The 22,416-nt window shown below is 48.8% G+C and overlaps 1 protein-coding gene across 9 annotated transcripts in view; it reads right to left on the minus strand.

The window, feature by feature from the left end:
• Positions 1–172: 172 nt before the first annotated feature.
• Positions 173–22,416, minus strand: part of LRRK1 (leucine rich repeat kinase 1) — an 80,616-nt gene continuing 58,372 nt past the window's right edge. Inside the window, exons 25-36 of one of the 9 annotated variants that reach the window (XR_011727919.1) lie at positions 21,864–22,061; positions 20,913–21,190; positions 20,545–20,739; positions 19,627–19,778; positions 17,955–18,072; positions 16,526–16,642; positions 10,687–11,522; positions 10,034–10,135; positions 8,069–8,242; positions 3,607–3,731; positions 2,224–3,347; positions 173–1,265 (exon numbers count right to left, since the gene is read on the minus strand). Coding sequence is in view for 3 of the 9 variants with exons in the window: in XM_071754208.1 (XP_071610309.1) it covers positions 5,806–6,148; positions 8,069–8,242; positions 10,034–10,135; positions 10,687–11,522; positions 16,526–16,642; positions 17,955–18,072; positions 19,627–19,778; positions 20,545–20,739; positions 20,913–21,190; positions 21,864–22,061 (2,513 nt within the window). In the remaining 6 variants the exon portion in view is untranslated. The other 8 variants (XR_011727916.1, XR_011727915.1, XR_011727920.1 and 5 more) reach the window with 8 other exon arrangements.

Consider the following 22,416-nt stretch of genomic DNA (forward strand, 5'->3'; position numbering starts at 1 on the left):
AAACACAGTAAAAATAATTATTAAGTGGGCCAAGCTCTTCTAATAACTCTTGACAGCTTTATCATAGTTGTTCCGTAGTGGTGTGAGGCTTTTTTTGATAGCAATTAATTCCTAAAGGGAGAATCTTAGGAATTACAGATGTGTTTCTTCACAGTGGGGAGGGGGGGAAAAAAAAAAACAAAAAACCACTAGAATTTGTGGCTGCAGAATAAGGCTTGAAGAGTATGAACCCTAAAGAGCAATACCAAAAGACAAGAGGGGGGGAAAAGTCTTCTTGTACTTATGCTGTATATTAACATTTATGATTATGAAGGATTTTTCTCAGCCCATAGCAGCAGGCAAAAGCAAAGTGCATGGGAATGGAAAAAAGCAGTTTAATGAAAATCACCCATCTGGTATTTTTTTTTTTTTTTTTTCCTGGAGTTAACCAAATCTGTCCAAGCTGAATTTTACACCAAGGCTGCAGGCAACTCTTGAGGCCCTGCATCTTAACTGACCTCGTGTTTTATGGACTGACAGCTTCAGAGAAATCCATTTTAATGTTACATTTTTAATTATATCAGTCTATGATAAAGCCTTTCCTTAGATAAAGCCATTTTATACTAAAATCAGCTGGTTTTGCTGCCCAAGCTCTAAGGAGCTGGAACAGGTGGAAGCAAGTGCTAAGAAGAAGTGAATGTCCCCAGGGGTTGTCCCCAAGCAGCTGCTCAGCTCTGGGGAGGGTTGTCACCTGCAGAGACGGAGCTGATGGACACGCTGGGTAGAGGTGAACATCAGGAGGGATCTGCAAAGGCACCTGAAGCTTCCCTTGGTCCTTTCTCCTCGGGGGGGATGTTTGTGGGGTCGGTTGGAGTCCCGTGGGCTGCCAGGAGGAACGGCCAAACCACCGTGAGCCTCAGGCTGGGGAGTCTCGAGGCTGCTCCTGGCTCCTTGCTCACGAACGTTCATCGGTCGCTGGAGTTAAGTTACATGTGAAACTTCAGGGAGAGGCAAGGGGGAAGGGAGGGCTGGATTTATTACTGCTCATTTCTAAAAACCCTTCCCTCCCAGCAGCCAGTTTTGTTGCTGGAGGATTGATGAGGGTGAAAGGAGGCAAAGGAGACTGTGAAAGTGGAGGTCCAGCAGAGCCCTCACCGTGCTTTCGGTGCCCGTCATGCTCCCTGTGACTATTTACAGGTTAAATATTTATGTGTAACTTTGCAGAGTCACAGTCCGTGGAAGGATTTCAAGTTTGGGGCCTTCAGGCACAGTGGGGGTTTATTGCTCTGGAAATAAAAAAATAAAAAAAAAAAAATAAAAAAAAAGATACAAAATCTGTGAGCAGCTCCAGGCCCGGTGCAGCTCCCTGGGCCCTGCCTGGGCGGGCGGTTCCTGTCAGCAGCCTCAGCAAGAAGGTTCCCACTGCCCCCCCAGTCTGCTTTGTCTGGGGGTTTGGTGAAGCTGTGATTTTACCTTGCAAATCATCAGCCTGTCATTCCACTCAGGTCCCTGCTGGAAATGCCCAGCTGGCAGGGGCAGCCTCCTGCCAGAGCTTTTTGGGAAAGAAAAAAAATCCTTCGGTGCTTTAAAACTGGAGAGCACGTGGGCACCTTGCCTGGGGCAGAGGCTCCCAGATCCCACTGGGTTCCTCCTCCTCTGCTTTGGGATGTGGTGGTTCTGGGCTGGTGGGACACTGCCCACCTTGGGATCTTTTGAACCCAAAGTTTTTGTAGCCAGGGCTGCAGTCCCTGCCAAGGGATCCGCTGGCAACATCAGTTCCTGCGCCGATTGGGGCAAATCCAGGGGGTTTTGGACCCGATTTCCAACTCCTCCATGGGACATGGAGACTTTCTGGACTCCCTGGCCAAGGCACGTTGAGCTGCAGAGCAGCCACGTCCCACGAGGTTTCCTTCCCCCCAACCCTTTTATGGGATTTCACCCGGCAGCTGCTGCTGCCAAAACGCTTTCACTCCTCTCATCCAAACTTCTGCTGACACTTTCCCAGGTGCAAGGAACCCATCCACGTCCTTTCCAAGCTCCAAAACCCATCTCCCCAGCCCTCCTCCAGCCCAGGGATCTCCACCACCTTTTAAATCACCTTTATGAGGAGGGTGGAAAAAAAAAAAAAAAAGAATTAACATTTAAAAAAAAAAAAAAAAAAAAAAAAAGTAACAGCCCAAACGCAGGGCTGGCAGTGTTTACTTTCACACTTTTAATTCAATAAAAATTGTGACTTTAATTGACCTGAATCAGCTCCAAGATTTCCAGTGCTCAGGGCTTGAGTGTCTGAGAAGTTCGGGGGGGTCCATGCTGTGCAGCTGGGGGTGGGAGGACTCTGCCTGGGTCCTGCTGTGCCTCTTGCTGAGGGGGTCTTTAAAAAAAGACAAAAAGCCACCACCACAGCCACCACCACCACCTTGGTGCTTTGTTGCCTTTCCAGTAATTGCTGAGGCAAAGGCCATGGTTACAATCATTGATTGATCACTGGGGATCCCCAGCAGCCCCAGAGGTGCAGCCTTGGCTGGCTGCCCACTGCCCAAATGGATCTGTTGTGGTTCCCCTGGGGCTGAGCACCTGCCCCCAGCACCATCCCTGGGCCCATCTTCATTCTTTCCAACTCCATTCCTTGCCTTGATTTCACCCTCATCATCTCCAACCCCATCCCTGGCCCCATTTTTATCCTCATCATCTCCAACCCCATCCCTGGCCCCATTTTTATCCTCATCAGCTCCAACTCCATCCCTGGTCCCATTCTCATAATCTTCTCCATCTCCAACCCTATTCCCCATCCCTGGCTTCTCATGAAGTGTACAGGGCAGTTTTTGGGTAAAGTTGAGCTGATTTTCACACCCCTGTCACTTCCCACCACCCTGCATGGAGCGGTCTCCCAAGCCATCAAAAGCTGGGCAGAAACAAGGACAGAGTTTGCAGAGGGAGACCAGGCAGATTCATTACTTTTCATTTCAAAAATTCAGCAGAATTTGGAAAGCCTGGAGCTGACTTGGGGCCCTGCTCACTGCAGCCATGAGGGGCAGCTCATCAGCATGGTGGAAACTCAAGGGAAAATCCCTTCTCCAGAGGTGAGACCAAGAGGTCCCTAAAGGAAGGTTTATTAGGGCTGGAAGATGGTGCTGAAGTGTTTAATAGTGCAGGAACTCACCCAAATCAGCACCAGTGTGATCATCAACCCCTGGGGTGATGGGGTGTGGGGTTGGGACCCCCCAACCCACTCTTGTGGTGAGGGTTAAGCCCAGGATTCACAAACCTGGAGCTGGGAGCCTCAGCTGGAGCTGGCAGTGCCTGCTGCTGGGGGGCTTTTAGCCCAACCAAACCCCTCCCTCAGAGGCAGCCGTGCTGTGTACAAGGCCCTATTGTCAAAATGGGGAAGAAAAAAAAAAAAAAAAAAAAAAAGCAAAGTCAGGATTAAATTGTACAGAGGAGCCTCTCCAAGGGCTGATTCTTTTCATAAGGATGGGGCCCCAAAGGGGGACACAGCACAGCTCAACCTTCATGCTCCTGGGGTGTCCCCAGGAGGTCCCCGTGCCTGGCCCTGGGGTGAGGTGCCCCCCATCTGCCTCCAGCCCCCCCCATCCAACCCCCAGTGCTTGCAGGGGGAGGAGGACTCACCTATGGGTGTGGGCACCACCCTGCTCCATGCTCTTCAAGCTGCTCTTCCCCATGGAGCAGTTGAGGGGAAGTGGGATGGACACCTCTCTGTGTCACCAGGGAGGTGGCAGCATGTGGGCTGGTCCCTGGGGAAGGAGGAGGAGGGTGACAGGTTGACCCAAAGGGGGATTCAGCAGGACCTGAGGCTTGGAGGAACCTGATGAGGTCCTGCTGGCAGCACAGAGAGTGATGGGGTACAAAATATCAACACTGATGGTGAGAAGCATCTCCCTGGGGATGCCAGTGCTGAGCTAGGAAGGAAAAGGACCAGGTTGGTCAACCCTCTGAGCTCTTTGGGAATGGGCCTTTCCTCAGGGTTTAGTGGTGGGTTTTTTTTTTTAAAAAAAAAAAATAAAAAATCTTGATGTCATTGAGTTTGGTGTTGGTGACAAAGATGAGCTCCTGACCCTGGCAGAGCTCCTGCCCACAGCAAAACAAATCCAGGGCCCTGGTTAAGCCACCACAGCCCCGTGCTGCTCCCCATCCCATCACCCCAGCCCGGGGTGAGCTGAGGACAGGCTGGCACCCAAAATAGCCACAATATTTCCTGTCCTTTAAAGTTTGCTTAAAGAAAACTAATTTCCTCCATCCTCTCAGCAGCAGAATACAAAGCAGACAGCACTGCCCCTCTCCCCAAATCCCTGAAAAGTCACCTGGGTTTGTCCTTGTGCTGACACCCAGCCCTTGGTGCAGTGTGGGATGAGGGGAGCACCCAGCTGGGGTGACAGTGCCCACCTGCCCCCCAGGCTTGGCCCTGGGGCATAAGAGGTGGTTTTGCTCTAATATAAGAAATTACAGGGTGTTTTTTCTCCATGTTGAATGTAACAGAGAAGGGAAAACAAAAAAAAAAAAAAAAAAAAAAAAAAAAAAAAAGAAAAACGATTGAATCACTCACCTCTTGGAAAAATGCAGCTGCAAAAATGGTATTTCTAAACCTCAAAAGCCAGAAGAGCCATCAGGGCTGTCAGGCAGGGGGAGCAGAGTTCATGGGGTGTTCTACTGCTTGTGCTGGGCTTTGGGGGGAGCTCAGTGTTAGAGCAAAAGCAAAGGGCAGAAGGAACAGCAGAGTCAGCAGCTCCTGCACCTTCACACTCGGGCTGGCTCAGTGCTTCCAGGCACCAGAGCTGGGGCAGATGCTGTTGAAAGGATGAGGAAATAAAATCCTGCTTTTAGTTTCTATTCATGCTGCAAAGTTAGAAAAGATGCCTGGATTTGTTGTCCTTCCTATCCCACCATCTGATGTCCAGCTGCTGCTCCTGATGCCCAGAGCATCCTGGCTCCTGCTGCTTCTGGATACGTCAGGAGCCACAGCTCCAGGGATGCTGTGGAGCTGGGATCAGTCAGGGCACCTAATTTTAGGGAGAAATTTTCAGTACTGTTAAATTTCCCTTTCTGTGGCTTTCCTTGCAATCAACACTGGCCTCCTGGGGAAGTAATTAATGGCCCCAACACCCACCTCCCTCCCACTGAGGGTTTGGGGAAGGTTAATCCCATTTCAGAGCATCCATTTCCCTCCCCACTCCAAGCCCTTCCCGGGTGCTCCTGCTGCTCTGAGATGGGCTGGGAGGAACCTGATGTTGACAAAATAAAATTAAGCTGTTTTCTCTCCTCAGCTGAAGGAATAACCCCTTCCCTCCTTCAGGCCCCTGTTGAGGCTAGTTTTTGGAAGCTGAACCCAAAGAGCAAGGACTGGGCTACCCACAGCTCTCCAGGTCCAAGCTGAAATCCCCAGCAGCTGGAGCTCTGGCAGCCCCTGGGATTTTGGGGCTTTTCCTGCCTTTGGTCTTGCCCTGCCATCCTTTCCCCAGGGATGGATGCTGGGGATGGATGATGCCCCTCAAGCAAAACTGCCCTCAGTCCTGCCAGGAGCAGCACAGGCTTTGCTGGTGGGAGGGTTGGGAATGAGCAGTGAGGTCTCAGTTAAAATGCTGGGGGTTTTGGTTTCTTTTTTTTTTTTTTTTAATTTTGTTTTCAATTTCTGGTTATTTCTTTGCCCCTGGGGATTTGTTCCCGCAGCACGTGCGCCTCTCACTTAATGCAGCTTTGTGCTAACGAGGACTCAGGTTTGCTGAAGGGGAGGATTTTTGTCCTGACTCCAGGGCAGCAGCCTTCAGGCTCTCAGTTGCTTTTGGGACCCAATCCCCTGGTTCCCAAGTGCTTTCAGGACAATCTCCCTCCTGGCCCTGGTGGCAGGCAGGGACCTCTCCTGCCACCGACACAGCGACATTCGAGTCCTCCCACCCTCTTCACCCAACCATCCTGCCCTGGTTGTGAGGGTGGCAGCAGGGTGGCAGTTTTTGGAGCAGGGACATCCTGGTGTGTCTTGGGGGGTGGGCACAAGGGCCATTTGACCCCTCCTGTGGATAGTGAGGAGCCCATGAGGGGCACAGCCCCACGGCAGCTGTGGACACAGCACAGTGCCCAAGATGTTCTGCTCAAGAGGGATGGTAAGGAGCTGCTGTGCCTACTCCAGACAGCATTTTCTTGAGGAAAACCTGCAAGGCTGAATGAAAGTACAAGCTCTTTTTTAGCCTCTGCTGGGGCTTTAAGGATCACAAAACAACTGTGTGCTTGTAAAAGGGGTCTGGCACCCAGAGAAGGTGACTGTGAGATGGTTACACCCCAGCTCAGGTGATGGGGGTACAGCAAGACAGGAGGTTGGTGACACAGTTTCAGGGCAAGGCAGTTAATTAGCCCTGACACAGATACAGCTATTTCACAGCTCAGCTTGAGGCAGGATAAGCTCTTGGGCAGCTGTGAAAAATGCATCAAACCACAGCAGAGAAGGGCTGAGCCACCTCTTCCCCATCTCTGAGACAACAGGCAGCAAAGTTTTTCCTGCCAAGAGAAAGCAAACCCATACCTGATTCCTGAGGAGCCACCAGAGGAGCTGCAGGGGGATGGAGAGAGGTGAGGCCAGGTAAGGAGCCAACCTGTGCTTTTAAATCCAATCCCAGCTACTCTCAGCAGGAGGACACACATCTTAATCAACCACTGCAAACCCTGAACCCCCTGCAGCTGATGCAGGCATGGGCTGCTTATAAAAAAATTCCACCAACTCGGTGTCATCCTGGGGAGAAATCTGTTTATTACAACAAGATGCACACTGTTTATGAAGAAGGGTTGTTGGGTTGTTTTTTTTTTTTTAGCAGCCTGCAACAGAAATGTGAAGCAGAGGGTTAACCTGCCCGTTCGGCCTTGGCCAGCCTTGCCGATGCTCACACAAGTTTCTTGGGGTAGAAATAAAAAGGTCCAAAATTCAAACTGTACAACTTTTTACAGGGTGCTTTGCCAGGCTCCCTTTTTTACACTGCTGTACATGCTTGGGATAACTGAGTGCTGTTGGACTCGGCAGCAATCCATCATCCCAGGCCACTAATGAAGATAAAATAAAAGCTGTGGTGAGCGGAAGCTGAACAGATACACAAGCAAATTAAGCTGATTGTGTTCCCAATACTCCAGAGTGCATTTACCAAGAGAAAGAGGAGTTGAGAAAAGAGTTTTATATAAACCTTCCTGGTCCCAGGGCTCCCTTCTCTTACACGGAGAAGTAGCTGTCAAACCAAGTGGTTTTGCTTTGTATCAGCTCTATTTACAACTGACTTTGCAGCAGTGCAATTGAACAGCTCACTCCTGGCTGAGGTTGTGCAGCATTATTGGCAGATTGCTCACAGTAACACTGCACCACAACAGATTTCAGAACCAGAAAGCTTTCTTTTTTTTTTTTTTTAGAACCATAATTTTTAATTTTTTTTTTTTTTAAGAACCAGAAAAGCTTTTAGAACCAGAAACGCAGTGGCCAGCCAGAGCCTCTTGCTGGTTCTTACACCTGGGTGCCTCTACACCCTTACACCTGGGTGTATCTACACAGCAGTCACAACAAGGGCTACACCTGGAGGAGCCTCTAACAAACCAGTAGGGATGCAGGCAGCCCAGTTCAGTGCATTCCCCTGGGAAAAGGGGGAAGGAGCCCACAGGGCCCTGCAGGCAGCAAGGACTGAAACGTGCTCAGGGCAGACCCTGCTGAGGTTGAGGGAGCTCTCCTGGCTGACAAGATAAGGCTATGAAAGCAGCAGCCAGGGCATGCTGAAGGTGGGGAAGGAATTGAAAAATGAGGAAAAAGACATTGGAAAAAGTCATGAGCAGAGCTACAGGCACCTCCACCTTCTCTGGCAGTGGGAGCAGGGGAGTGTGTGACAGACCCTCTGCTGGCTCAGCCCTGCCCTGCTCACACCAGCTTCTTCACTCCTCCAAATCCCTAACAGGGCTCCAGCCCCGGGTCCCCCCAGTGCTCAGTAGCAGCAAACCAGCCCCACACTGGCCCCACAGCCCCCCTCATCCCCTGCCTTGGTGTCCAGCAGCACTGGGAGCAGGACGTGTCCATCTTCCCTCCAGCCTCGGTCCCCAGTGCCACCAGCACTACCTTCTCTTCCTCAGGCAGGTTTCCAGCCTTCCCAGCTCTTCGTAGGCCTGGTAGAAAACGTCAAAGTCTCTGGCACTCCAGCCCCTCCAGACAGCCAGGCACCACTCCATGTTTTCATTCTCAAAGCAGCACACAACTGTGTCCTTTGCTACCAGAGCAGCATCCACCAGAGCCCTGGGGAAGGAAGAGGAGAGCAGAGAAGGACATCAGAGCAGCTCAGAGCCCACCTGGGAGGCACTGCCTTTCCTTTCCAGTTCTCCAATCTCTTTTTTTCCTAAGCTGCAAATCCTTGAGAAAGGAGAACATAACAAGAGGGGGATCAGAATCTGTGTCATGGCAAAACCAAGTGGCTGAGTGACGTGGGAAAAGATCCCTAAGGGAATCCAGGTGCCTCAAGGTGGAGGTGGGTGCTTAAGTCTGCTGTGACATTTTGAAGTGGCTGTTAACCTCCTGGGTTGCCAAACCCACTCTCTTTTCCCTGCTGCCAGTTGGACATTTTCAAACCAGGCCACATCATGGCACAGCTCACAGGGCTGCTGAGAGCCCCTGATGGAGGGCAGCTCTGCCAGCTCAGGGTACCAGCCCCAGGTCTGGACCAGCAGGCACAGCCACAGAACCCCAGGGACCCCCTAGGCTTGTACAGGAGGAGTTCTGGGTGCCAGCAGCACACAGGGTGTGCTTCCCTTCATGGTCTCTGAGCCAGAGGGCTTGAAGCTGTAGACACCCCAGAGAGAGGTGGCCAGGCAGGTGACATTTGTATCCTTGCAAGGAACATTGTGGGCTCTTTCTACCACCCCAATAGTAGATGGGGGGGAAGACCACCCCCCCAAATTACCACCCCCCAGAAAAGCCCCTTGATGGGGAGCCCTGGCAACAAGGGCTGGCTTTGAATTACAAGGTGTCCCTGAGGAGCCACCTCCCTGCTCTGCACCAGAAGGGCTTGGAGGTGCCAGGAACTACTCACTGGCCTTCATCCTCCTAGGATAGGGCAAGTCAGTGGCCACCATGCCTGAGCCAGCCAGGCAACAAAGCAGGACAAGCCTGTGACAGCTCTGTCACCTCCCCTCAACTCCACACTTAATTTGGGCCGAGCAAAATCCACCTACCTGTGAACAACAAAAAGCACCCCCTGCTCCTGCCTGCCTGCTAAAGACACTGGGCCAGCAAGCAGAGGGTCTGGGGGGACCACTTTGATCTCTTGTTGTGTTTGCCCAGAGGTGATAAATGATGATTTCTAATCCTTAGCGCCGCTTAACCTCCATTTATTTGGACATAAATAGTACAATCCCAGACTGGTATTTAAGTGATCAGCAAGAACACCCCCATCTCTCTCTAGCAGCTATTTATTTACCTGGACTCTCCTTCCTTGTATGAAACATTTGAAATTAATGTATGTAACTGCTCTCCCCTGTGCTCCAGGAGCCTTCCCCGGGCCCGGCACTGCCGGCAGCACAAAGCTGCTCATTTAGAGCCAGGACGTCAACCTGAGCCACGTGAATGCAACCACAGACAGGCACCACGCTCTGCATAAAGACACCTCTTGTTCCTAAAGCAGGGCCTGAGGCTGCCAAGCTCCAGCCATCCCCTGCCAGGTGCCCTCAGAGCCCTGGGAGTCAGCACCAGGCAGGATCAGCCCCATGGTTATCACATTGTGCGGACAGTCCTGATGCTCTCCTTGTGGGAAGGGGTGGGAAGGGGGGGTGGGACGTGGTCTCTGTGGCTTTTTGGAGACCAAGCTGTGGTCATGGTGCCTTCCTCTGACCATGAGAGCAAGCACACACCTCCACGTGCAACCAGCCACCACCTCTCCTCCAGCTGGGAGCTCCTCAGATGTTGCTGGAAGCCAAGGAGAAGCTCCTGAGAGCTCTGGAGCCTGCAGAGCCACCCCCTCTGCCCCCACCCCCCCAAAAAGTCTCCTTATTCCCCTGGGGATTGGTGTGATGGGCACTGCCCTGTCAGCCTCACCCATAGGGAGCCAGCTCCCCAGCCTTCAGCACAGCAATCACTCTGCCCCTCTGGGTGCCTGATTCCTTCTCCAGGCCGATAACGATGATGTCCCCTCCTCTCCTAGAAGAGAAACGAGGGAGATGTCACATGTGCTCCACAGCAGAGGATGGTGACAGCTGAGGGAGATCCATCCTGGATATTCCTGCAATCCCTCCCACAGGTACACGACCTTCTGCAGGGAAAGGGGGCACTGCCACATCACAGAGGGACACCCTGAGTCCAGGAAAGTTAAAGCCCCGGTGATGGGCAAACTGGGACCTCATCAGCTCAACAGGAGACAGCAGGATTTGTCAGGATTGTTCCTGAGTGTGGAAGCTGCTTCCTGGTCTTTGTTTCTTCAGTAGGTGGGGAAACAGAGCTTTGAGTCTTACCACCCACCTTTCTCTTCTGTTGAAAGCAATCCTGCAAGACCTGAGGTGTGGCCATTCTACCCAACACCAGATAGCTTTAAAAAGGGGTAGAAAAATCCGTAAGTTCCTAATGATAATTTGACATTCTGGGCAGGTGATTCATACTGGCAATGCAAAAGTTCCTGAATTAGCCTGAGCTAATCTTATTCTCAGCCCAGGAGGGGGATTTGTCAAGTTGCTTTGGTTAAGTGACCCACTTACCTGGGGATCCATATGAGGTCTTTCACTGGAAGAATCTTGACAGCCTGGAGCTGCTGAGTGTTGTCACCCCCAGGCATAGCATCGTGATCCAGGGAGGGCTTCAGCTCATGGAACTTGTCAGACTCCTCAAAATCCATGGAGAAAGGTGCACTGGAAGAGCTCATGGGTGAGCTGGGTAGGCTGGAGGGGCACTGGGAGACCCTGTTAGGAGGCGAGGAGGAGTAGGAAGACACAGAGCAGTAATCTGTGAGCGAGTCCTGGTGGTTTAATATCTGGGTGCCAACCTCTGGGCTGTAGATAATGCTCATGTCCCCCAGGGGGTTATTCTCCAGGGTTTTGTGGTTGACAGGTGCTGTGGCTGGGATGGCTGCTGAAGGCTGCTGGATGGTAAACATGTCCCTGAGGGGGCTGCAGTCTCCGCAGAAGTAGCGTGCGCAGAGCTGGTAGGTGGTGACGTGATACATCACCAAGAAGTTGCTTTTATTGTCCAGACACCACATCACCTCCTCCCCGTGACACTCCGAGTTGCAGGCAATGGAGATGATCACTGAGGGGGGGCTGAAGGGCTCCAGCCTCCTGCTGATCTCCATTGTGGCACAGTCTATGATGAGGATGCCAGGGCCGTTGCTGTACCAGACCTCCGAGCCGCTGTTTGTCACCTCCATGGCTGTCACGGGGTAGGGGTTCTGCCTGGGGTCATCATCAGAGATCTTGAATTTGGACCTGTTTGCTGTGTGGGAGCACAGGTAGGAGCAGCTGTCCTCTGGGATGCCCTGGGAGACTGAAAACACTGCAACAAGTCCATCTGATAAGCCAGCCAGCACCACATATGAGTTCTGCAAGAAAGACAGCAGATTGACTTCTCCATTTTTTTAACTTCTCCACCATACAAGAGGCTCTGGCTGCCTCTCACAACCCTGCCAGTACACTAGGAACTTATCACAAACCACTCAGTGATACCAGCAACATAAAAAGAAGTCTCTACCTAGAAGCTGCTGCAGAGCCATCCTCCTCTCACCCAGGATTACCTCTCTCTTTACTGGCAAGGGAGGACAGACTGACCTGGCAGCCTGCCCCCAAGGTTAACAAATTCAGGCTGGAGTACATTCAGAGACAACCATCATGGGCTTAAGAATCCAGCTGCAGAAACCCAGCTTGCTTCCAAAGTGGAGTAAAGCTGTTGCTATCAGTGTAGGCAGGAGAAGAAGGGAAGAAATGCAGTTAAAAAGGGAAAGAGAGGGAGGTGAGACTCCTGCAAACTGGAGCAGCCGTGATGGCTCTGCATCCCATCTATGTTGCTTTGGCAGCACTGCTCCTCCTCCCAGGGACATGCTCTGGATCTGGGATCCCTGGCAGCTCAAAGGGCACAGAAGCAGCAGCAGCTCAGTGATGAATAATTCTGCAGGTAGTTAAAAACCTGCCCCTAAATGCACAGATGTGTTTGCTGTGGGAGCCAGGGCCAGCACTGAGCTGCAGCAATGGACATGGTCACGTCCCATGGACAGAAGCCCATGAGAGGGCCATGGTTCACCAGATCTCCAGCCCCTCCAGCTCATCACTGCAGTGCAAAATGCTGTTTAACAGCCTGGGAAATGGATCTCTTGGGAATAAAACTCCCCATGACCTTGGGTCTGTACCAGAAACTCCCCCATCTGTGAAGCTGATAAAACAATACCTGTCTCAAGGGCCATTCTATTTCTTCCCTGTGGAGCAATAAATTCTAAAAAAAGACCCTTTGCCCAGGGCTTTTTTTTTTTTTTTTTTTGCTGTTGTTACAATCTGGCTGAACTAAGCAAAGTGAAATGAACAGAACCAGACTGAGCCCTGCCAGCTGAACCAACACAACCTCACCCCTCAGAGCCTGGTGTGGAGGGGATCTGTGCCTCCTGGTGTGCCCATGATGCTGCCAGACAGGACAAGGGACTTGGTGTCACCCCTTGCTGCTCCTAAAGGAAGGGAAAACTTGTACCCTCCCAGGGATCTCAGCTGTGCATGATAGCTCCCAGGTTGCTTTGACTTGTGGAGACTTGTGGAGTGTCTTGCATTGCTGGCTGATAGTGAGGGGCAGATAGCAGAGGGGTAAGGATTAGTTTAATTGATAGCACTGTTTGCAAGGCTCCTTAAGAGTGTTGGATAAAAAGATCCTCTCTGCACACAAAGTATGAGTAAGACCCCCAGAGTGCTGAGTATGAGTAATCCAAAGCACGGCAGGACTTGACTGTAATGGGAAAAACCAGGGAAGCAAGTGGAAAGTTGTGAAATGGGACTTGGATTTTAACTCAGTCCAGTCTCAACTCTCTAGCTACTAATTAAACAAACAAACAAAAAAAAAAAAATACAACACCCAAATGTCCTTGCAGTGGTCTGTGCCATGTTCCTGCTGCCATGTGGATCTGGTGCAAAAGGCTCCTGGGTATGGGTTTGCCAGGGAGTTGCATCAATAGGTTGGAACATGGCAGGATGGCTTTGCACAAGCTGGGGCTTGGGTTACTTTTTGCCTTTGGAAAGGAGTTCAGTTATTTAAAACAGAGTAAAACAAAGCAGAACAAAGAAAAACCACTTTTCTCCAATGAAAATGGTCCAACATCTTGCAGTCCAAATGAGCCTGCACACTAGGTATTTCTTACTAAAAATGGAAAATTTAAATTGAAATGCGAATGTCTGAAACTAACCCCAATGTGGGGACGTCAGCCTGAACTGCTCCCACCATGACATGGGACACAAAGTGTTCAGAGACAGCTACAGTTTTGTGTCACTTCACTGGAAAATGTTCAGCTATCCAAGCACAGTCTTTACAAAAAATATTGTGATTCCTTTGATTAGCATCAGCTACTGCAGGCCTGAATCCAGAGTCCCTTTTAGGTTCCATGGGCCAAACTTCCCTGACAATGGGCATCATAACAGGGCAGAGCTGGGACAGGAACCCCAACCCAGCTTTACTGGTAGTGCCCACTCTGCCAAATCCCAGCCTGGCTGGAATACCACAAAAGCAACTCTAGAAGATATTTTGTGTTTTGGGGCAACACTCGAAGTCTTGAATCTCAAGACCTATTTCTATCCAGCCCCTCTTGGTCTCCGTTAAGGAAAAGAGGAGCAGGAACTCAAGGGCTGAGAAAAGCTCTCAACCTGCCCTCCCTCACCTGATCCAGATGAGGGATTTGACCCATTTTACAGCAGATTATGACAAAGGCCACCCCCAGGTGCCACCCAACTCACCAGGCTCCACGAGGTGCCAGGCACAGGCGGGCAGCGAGGCCAAACTCTCCAAATCTGGGTATTCCAGCAGTGGCCAAAGGCAGGCAGGGCAGCAGCCTCCAGAAACCTTAAGTAACTTTCTCAGAATTCATTTTCAACATTTGGGCTCCACCAAGAGCCAACAAAAACACGCAAGCAACAAAACTGCATTTGAAGCCTCCCTCCTGCCAGCAGCCCTGCTGTGCCAGGGAGGAGGACGGGGGCCGCGCTGGCGTGGGATGTGCAGAGGATGAGGGGGCTGCAGAACCCCTGTCCTCACAGCTAAGGACAGAAGAAGGCTCAGAGCCACCAGGGTGGCTGCTGGGAGCAGGGTCAAAAAGAAAAATACAGCCCCCACCACCAGGGTCACCTCCTCCTCCGTGGTGCTGGGCTGGCAGGGCTGGCAGGGAGCGCGGCGGGGCCGGCTGCAGCCTTTAAATGCAGCTTTTGTTTTTGGGTGTTCCAGGTTTCTGCAAGAGGCCAGAGGTTTGCACCCATTCACATTTCTCTCTCTCCCTCTCTTTTTCTCTTTCTCTCTCTCAACACCTCTTTGCAAGAATGCTGCAAAGCAGTTCAGAAAGCATCTCGTTTTGTTCTTATTAACCTGGTTGCGTTATTGGTTGGTTTGTTGTTCGTTGGGGCTTTTTTGTTTTTAAAGGAAATTTACTGCAAATTTTATTGTTTGCCAAAAACAATGATACTGGTGACAGTAAGCACGCAACAAAAGAAAGCTTAAATTGTACAAGACTTTTCCCTGGCGGGTGAGTTTTGGATTCTGGGCCCCTTTCTGCTGCTTTTAAATTTCCATGATGCTTCCTTTGGATGAGAAACCAAGTTTTGGAAAGTATTTCTTTTGGATCAGTCTTCCCAAGGCAGTCATAAAGAATTCCCCTTTCCAGCAACATCCCTCGGCAATTCTCTGCCTGTTAGTTACCTCACATCTCATCAGCTCAGGGCTTCCTTCCCAGGGAAATGCAACCAATTCTCTTCTCCCCTGGACAACAGTGACTAATGTGATAACTTTGATCACTGTGCAGAGAGTTTGACAAGTGTAAGCTTTCCACTTAGCTCTTTTGGAGGGACTGGCTGTTGTGAAAAAAAGGGTTTTGCTTCTTGCCAGCCTGGTCTGCACATCCCTGTGGCTGCTGCTCTCTGGCTATTTCACTGCCAAACTCATTCATAGAAAGGAGAGAGGAAAATGTAAGGCCAATAAACTAAGAAGGAGTGCACCAAAGGGAGGTGGATTTCTGGAAGGTTGGGTAGGGTCGAGGGAGGAAGGGAGGTGTCTAGACTCAATATTACTATTGTAGAGCCTGGCATTATTTATGACATTTTCTAGGCAAGCCACAAACTGAAAATAGAAACCAGGAGACATAAAGCCACTCGTAACCCCTGAGGAATGGCTTTGCAAGCTATAGGACAGTGGAAAAGCTGAAAGTGAAAGACACATTTGACTGTCCTGGACAAAACCTCAGGCAGCATGAAAAAGAAATTTGCCCTGCACATCAGAAATGAAACTGCACGGTGGAGAAACACTGCAGGTCTGGGAGCCAAAGCAAGCTGACAGATGCAGCCCTCCCGGCGGCTAAAATTCATCCCTGTGCCAACTTTCAAGCTATGCCCTACTTTACTCTTACTTACACCATGTTTGGAAGTCAAGCAGTACACCTTACACTAACCATCTGCCTCGGATTCAGTTTGCAGGAAAGCCACAGCTCGAGCAAAGGAGTCAGAAATGGACAACGGGGCAGAAGAAGCTCGTGGTATAAACCAGCTCCGCTCTCCATCTGAGAGCTGCTCCCCCTCGAGTTGAGACACAAACCAGTCTGCTGGCATTTACAAAAACTACACAGCTACCAATAATGTTGGAACATAATTATATGTTTTCACTTGAGGTGGCTGTAAGCAAACCGGAGGTAATTTAGCCCCAAAACAGTTTTTATACATCTCCCAACACTTACCCGCAATAGGCAGTTATGTCGGATTTCTCTTGCCAGTGACTGGATGTTAGCAATTCCAGAACTAGACATGCAGTATTTAACCTCTGTTATTGCCCATAAGAGGCAGTCCTTGGACTCTCTGCATTATCTATGGGTTCACATTCAAAACCAAAAAGAAGTGCAGCTGAGCCTAGATAATATTTAAAGATAATTGTGTGCCCAAATGACAGCGTGTGCACGCAGCAGGAAAGGAGTGGGTACTGGAGCTAGGATATACTCCAGTCCTGCATTAGCAGCTAACAAATCTCTCTTCTAATTATTGTTTCTCTACTGGGCTTGATCAGCCTGAACTCTGTCTTCCAGTGATGTGGAAACTCAGTTGGAAAACTTCCTTGCAGAGGAATTTGATCTATTTTGACTATTTTCCCAGCAGGCTCGGAAGTGCCAGCTTTGGTCCCCTGACTCAGGTTCTTGCCCACACCTCTGTCTTCTGGCAGAGGCACAAAGACCTAGAAACCTTCTCCTTGCACTGCCAAAATGTTCCTGGGCATTGCAAAGTCCTTCAACACCAGCTAGTGACAAGCTGGGCAAACTTTGGCAGGCTGGCCTGGCAGCAGATGGCTAAGTCTCACTTCATGCCCCTTTTCCTTTAGGTTCCTCCTTACCTTTTTGACAGCAGGCATTACTAGAAAGCAGCTCACAGTAGCAGGAGTGTCTAAACCCTTCAGTGGAGTCTTCAGAGGACACATGCCCTGCAGCCCATACACTGAAATCTTCTGGTCCTGTAAAAGAGCACATAAAATTCTATTTAAATTTCAATAAACCTCCATACTTTCCGTATTTTGATACCTGTACAAGATAAATTTGGTTCCAAAACCCATTTTAACTTGCATTTTTCAATAGCCAGCCTGGATTTCTCTGCTTTCCCTGGAGAGCATTTGCTTTGTCTGCAGGTTGAAAGCAGGTACTGCCCAGAATGAGTACCAGATATATGCATTATCCAAAAGCCACCAAAATACCCACATTTAAAAATTCTTGCAAAATTCAAGGACCAGTGTACCCGGCCCCCCCCCCCCCCAGCCCCAACATATCCCAAACTTGTCAGGGGAATTGAAACCTGATATATATTATTTTGCATTTCTCTTTTAATTCAAGAAAAAACAGTATTACATTGTATGCTCTGCATCTCATAAATCTACTAAGCTGACATGAAGCACCCAGTTTGGGGAACAGCACCACACTTCAGTTTGATAAAAAAAGTGGATATAAACGGATATAAAATACTTCAAGGTTTCTGAATTGCATTTTTTCTATACTTTTTAAAATTAAAAAATAGGAATATTTCAACTTCACCTTAATTTGGGAATAGAACAAGTCAAAATACCTTACTTTCCTACACTTAAAAGAAGATCTGTACTCTCTCACTCAGTTCCAGCACCCACACTAGAGCAGGGTCAATGAACCAACTCAAATTATTTATACAGCAAACATGGCCTTTTTTTCCCCCTCTCTAAAACACTGACCCTCAGGAACATTTTGGTTTGTTTCAGCTATTTTTTGTTTGCCTGGTGACACAGGATTGTGTCAGAACTGGCTGACACTTACCACAACCCTTTCTGATGGGCAGACAGGGGTCTGAGTGCTCCTTCAGCCAGGCTCTCTCACTCTTATCTTTTTTACCCACGGTTTTCCCTGGCAAACACAAAACTTGGGTACCCATTTCCCACCAACTTTCAAATCCCTCTGGGCTCTTTTAAAACCCCACCCTTAAAGGCATGGTTTCTTTCACTGCTTCCCTTTATCACTTACAGATAAGGACATTTCCCAGATGAAACCCTGGGGACAGATAAGCTGCAAGCTGGAAGGTTTCACCTGGGAAAGTCAAGGTTCCCACGATGGCTTGGAACACCAGGAGGCACAACTTGGGATCTAGGGATCAGCTAAGTAATAGGGAGGAACAATACACCTGGAGACAACAAAGTCACACTGGTGCCCATTGTCTCAAGCACCCTGAGCTTTATTAATTTAACAGCCTCTTTATCTTTGTGTCTCTAAAAAGGTCCCCCTTGAGCGGGGCACTGAGGCAACACTCACCTCTGTGGCAGCCCAGAGAGCATTCTGAAATTTTAATTGGCAGCAAAGCTTCATCCCTGGGCAGCTCATCCTCTCCACTTCTATGACTCCTTTCTCTGGATTCACCACTGTGTAGTTTCTGAAAGGAGCAAAATAATAATTTCTTGCAGCCAATGTTCAGCCTGCAATTGGTACTTGGCACTTTTGGCTGAGCCTTAATGTGACTGACCAGGTGTGGACCATGCTGCAAGGATCTCCACCAAACCTTCATCACAAAGGAAGAGAATTACAGCCCTGCCACGGCACTTCCTTGGATTTAAACTCATTTGTCTGACTTGGTATGGAGATGGATGAGGAAAACTTACATGGTCTGGTACTATAATTCAGCTGTGAGAGAAACTGCTCCAGATGAAGAGCAGTAATTAATAGCAGGGAGGTCTCAGCCCATCTTGCCCATTGGGGTCTCAAGAGAAACTGTGCCTGTTCCCTGCCACAGCATTTTCTGGCTTCATTATTTATTCTACTGCATAAACAGAAGAGCATGATTCTTCTAAATGAGAGCAAAGATTTACAAGCTGATAAAATACAACTATGACTAATTAATGCTTTTGTAACTAAAAGGATTTTGTTTGTTTGGGGGTTGGGAAAGTTTACTGGGTTTGGGCGTTTGAACAATAACTGGATATTCCCATCCACATCTGTGAGGCCCAGATGTTTTACCAACTGTGGCACAAGCATCTACACATCCTGAAATCTGTCCCATATAAGTAATTTGTTATTCAGTGGTCTCCAGCAAGTGGATTGTCCAGTCAGGAAGCAGATTCACTGAGATATATTGCTGTGAATATTTGGACAACATCCATGTATTCAAAATCCATCTGTGAGTCCCATGTGTTCCACCAGTTTTAGCAGGAACAGTTACACTGCCTGCTCTGAAGGACTGACCAGGCACCACAAATAGCAAAGCAAACAGTTCAGGAACAAATCACAGTCTCCTTCCTATCATGTTAGTGCTTACAAATAATAAACACATTAATATAAACTTCAGATCAGCTTGTGATTGTTTCCAAAGAAGATTGGGACTATAAAAACCAGTAACATCCATAAAAATAAACCTAACCAGCCCTGGTTCATATGTGCCTGAGCAAAATAACATTGTCTCAGTCACAATTTAATAACATTTCAAGCACATGCCTCTTCAGTACAGCACATTTTTATTGCAAGTACACACTTGGGTGCATACACAGCTTCAGGCATGTGCTTAACTCCCAATGATTTCAAGAGGGTTTAAGCATGTGCTTAATTGGTTTGCAGAACAGTGATGGGACTGCAGTCTCAATTAGGAGAGGTTTAGTGTTAAATGGCCTCATTAGGAAAGGCAGAACACGTCTGTTCTCATGTGCAAATGCTCCATCCTGTGTGTGTGAATCATTACACTGCCCTAATCTTCTCCTCATATTAACTGAAGCAGAGTTAAGCTCATTAAATATCCTTTATAAAGCAAGCACTGTTCCCAATTAAAAGAGTTTGGGAAAACAGTGTTCACGTACCCTTGGCACTGACCCAAATTCACTTTCACCTTCTTTACCTCCCTCCCAGAGGCATCAGTGGAGACCAGGAAGGATTTTGACTTGAAAATAAAAATAAAAATAAAGAAAAACCAAAATGAAATTATTAATATGAGCCATCTCACCTGGTGTCTTCCTTCCCATCCCAGAACACCACTGTGTACTCCTGTCCTTGGGAGCAGAAGAAGGAAGACTGCTTCCCACAGGCCAGCAGGTACATGAATGTTGCAAAGGTGGGGTCTTTCATCTGTGCTACCACAGAAATGGCCAGAGGACGCTGTGGAGAAAGGGAAGGAGAAAGGCAAGTGTCACACCAGAGAGCTGGAGGTCCAGATCTACAACAAGTAGGTTTTTAATAAACACTTCTGCTACATTCTCAAATCTTCACCCAATTCTCCTTACAAACCCCATCTCGCTGGTTCTTAGCATCCTCCATACAGCAGACATCAAAGCCAAAACCTCTTCAGTATTTCCATGGCTTGGTCTGTGATTCTCTGACACATTTTAGTGATTAATTTCTTCAGGTTTGTGAATTTTGGAAGCTGATCCAACTCTCATGCAGTGCCTAGCTGTTTGGGAATCAAGTTGACCTTTGAAGGACAGCAGCTCTGGAACACCAACTTGTAATTAATGAAAAAATGTTATGCAGGATAATCCTTTTTCTTTGAACCCTTTTCTTCCTCACACTGCCTTTAATAATCTCAGGGTTTTTGAAGTCTTTATAATTACACTCACAGCATGATGCTGTACCTGTTTCCAGAAATTATGGGTAATGTCTTGCCCTGGTGAAATCAATAGTCTAACTGCCCTTGATGTCAAGGGCCCTTCGTGTCACCACAGATCTCCAAGGCCACCAACCTGCCACTGTTTCATTCATAAAACTCTCACTTAAGTCAACAGAAGTTCTGGGCCAAATCAGCAGAAGGGGCAACTGAGCTGTTTTGCTCTACCAAGAGCAAGCTCAGGTCTCCTGCATGAAGAGGGCTGCCAGATCCCTGCAGCTACAAGGTCAGAAAAGACTGGTCGTGGGGGTTCTTTTGTACCTTTTCTGGCTTAGTGTCCCAACACTCCATCATGAGTGCCTGCATCCTATAGAGCTGCACCTCTTCTGGCTGCCCAAGAACAGGACGGATCCCTTTAGACAGCTTCTTTGCAATCTGGAGCTGGTGTTGTCCTAGCACAGGCCTCTGACCAGACAGCAGCTCATAGAGGACCATCCCATAGGAGAACATGTCGACCTGGAGCCAGCAACAGAATGAAAAAACAGGGGAAAATCTCCTTTAGTGGGTGGAGAGGAGAGCAAGGAAAGCCATGGTGGGAAAGCCAGCACTGCACACCACACAGAGAGAGGGGAATTCAGCCACCCACCACTGTCACCCAGGGAATGGCCCTATGGATCCATCCCAGTTACCTTCTCATCATAGACAATACGAGGTCTGATCTCAGGAGCTTGGTAGCCTGGGGTGCCTTCCACACCAAGGGCACCTTCATGGAACGACTGTCGGGAGATTCCATAGTCAGAGAGTTTGATGTTGATGTGCTCTTTGACATCCAGGGACCACACCAAAATATTGTCTGACTTCAGGTCACAGAAGATGATGTTTTTCTTATGCAGGTAGGCCAGGCCTGTTACAATCTGATAGGCTATCTTGTGTGTCAGCATGTGTCCCAGTGGCACGAAGGAAGACCCTGGCACAAAGGAAGAGACTGGCTTCACTTCTTGTAGTTGCAGGAACTGCTTTCTTTTTCAGTGTTTTTCCCTTTCTCTTTTAAACTAAACTCCAGAGCAGTAACTAACAACCCTTTAACACATCACTCAGTGCCATGATTAGAAATGACACTGTTCATGTTCCTATACACGTCTGACAGTTCTATTAGATTCCTCTCTTTTTTTTAAACCTTTTTACTGCTAGACCCCTAAATCTTCTGGTGAAAAATACTGCTTGACTGAAGGCTGACACAATGCCAAGGTGCCAAGAGGGTCAGATGGCCTCAACCTATTTTGGAATTAGTGTCATTCATTTGACAGCAACAGAAATACAGGTAATTATGAGAGAATTTAGAGTGCCAGACACCCATCTGTGGGAAGAAGAACACAGCATTACCCATGCAGCACTGAAGTGAGATGCACTTCTTATTAATTTGCAGAGAAATTGAAAATCCAGGTCTCCAAAGCAGTTTTGAAAATCCTGAGCATCAATTTTTACTAGGTTCCCAGAGGCACAGTTTAAAAGCAATTCAATCTCTTCCACTTCCCCTAGTCTGGAAAAAAATCCTCTTCAGTAAATCAAGCAGTAAATTAAATGTTGTTGAGCATTTGTCACTACCATCACCTCTCCCAGGAGGGTGACCCTGGTTTTACCTTTGGAGTTTTCAGACAGTACAGTGGTGAGGCTGCCCAGAGGGGCCAACTCCAGGGCAAAGCAGAGAGGATGGATGCTGATGCCAATGAGGGAGACGATGCAGGGATGCTGCAGGGAGTGGAGCATGCTGGCTTCCTGCCGAAACTCAGAGAAGTTCTTCATGGCATCCATGGCTCTCAAGTGTTTCAGCATGGTATCTGGCAAGACACACAAACCCCTTCTCACTCCCCAGCTGAGAAACCAAGTCAGAAACTCCTTGGAAGGAGCTAATCGCAGGGCAGTAACTGGGGTGATGGCAACAGCAGGGCTACTAAAAGACAGCTTTGGCTAAAATCAGGATATATTGGGTTACCTCAGGAAGCAAGTGCTCCCCTGGTCCTTTGACACCAGCCTTGAGTGCACCTGGCACACACTGTTCTCATCTATCACCTGCAGGACTTTGGAAAACTCATGCTCTGCTTCTTAAAGCAGAGACTCTCTAGGTGCCAATGTTACGCTGAAGACCCTTTGGGGAAGAAGCTTTGCCTTCTCTTTCCTGGCTGCTCTGGCCAA

Source organism: Heliangelus exortis, chromosome 11, assembly GCF_036169615.1.
Source record: "Heliangelus exortis chromosome 11, bHelExo1.hap1, whole genome shotgun sequence".
NCBI classification, from domain to species: Eukaryota; Metazoa; Chordata; class Aves; order Apodiformes; family Trochilidae; genus Heliangelus; species Heliangelus exortis.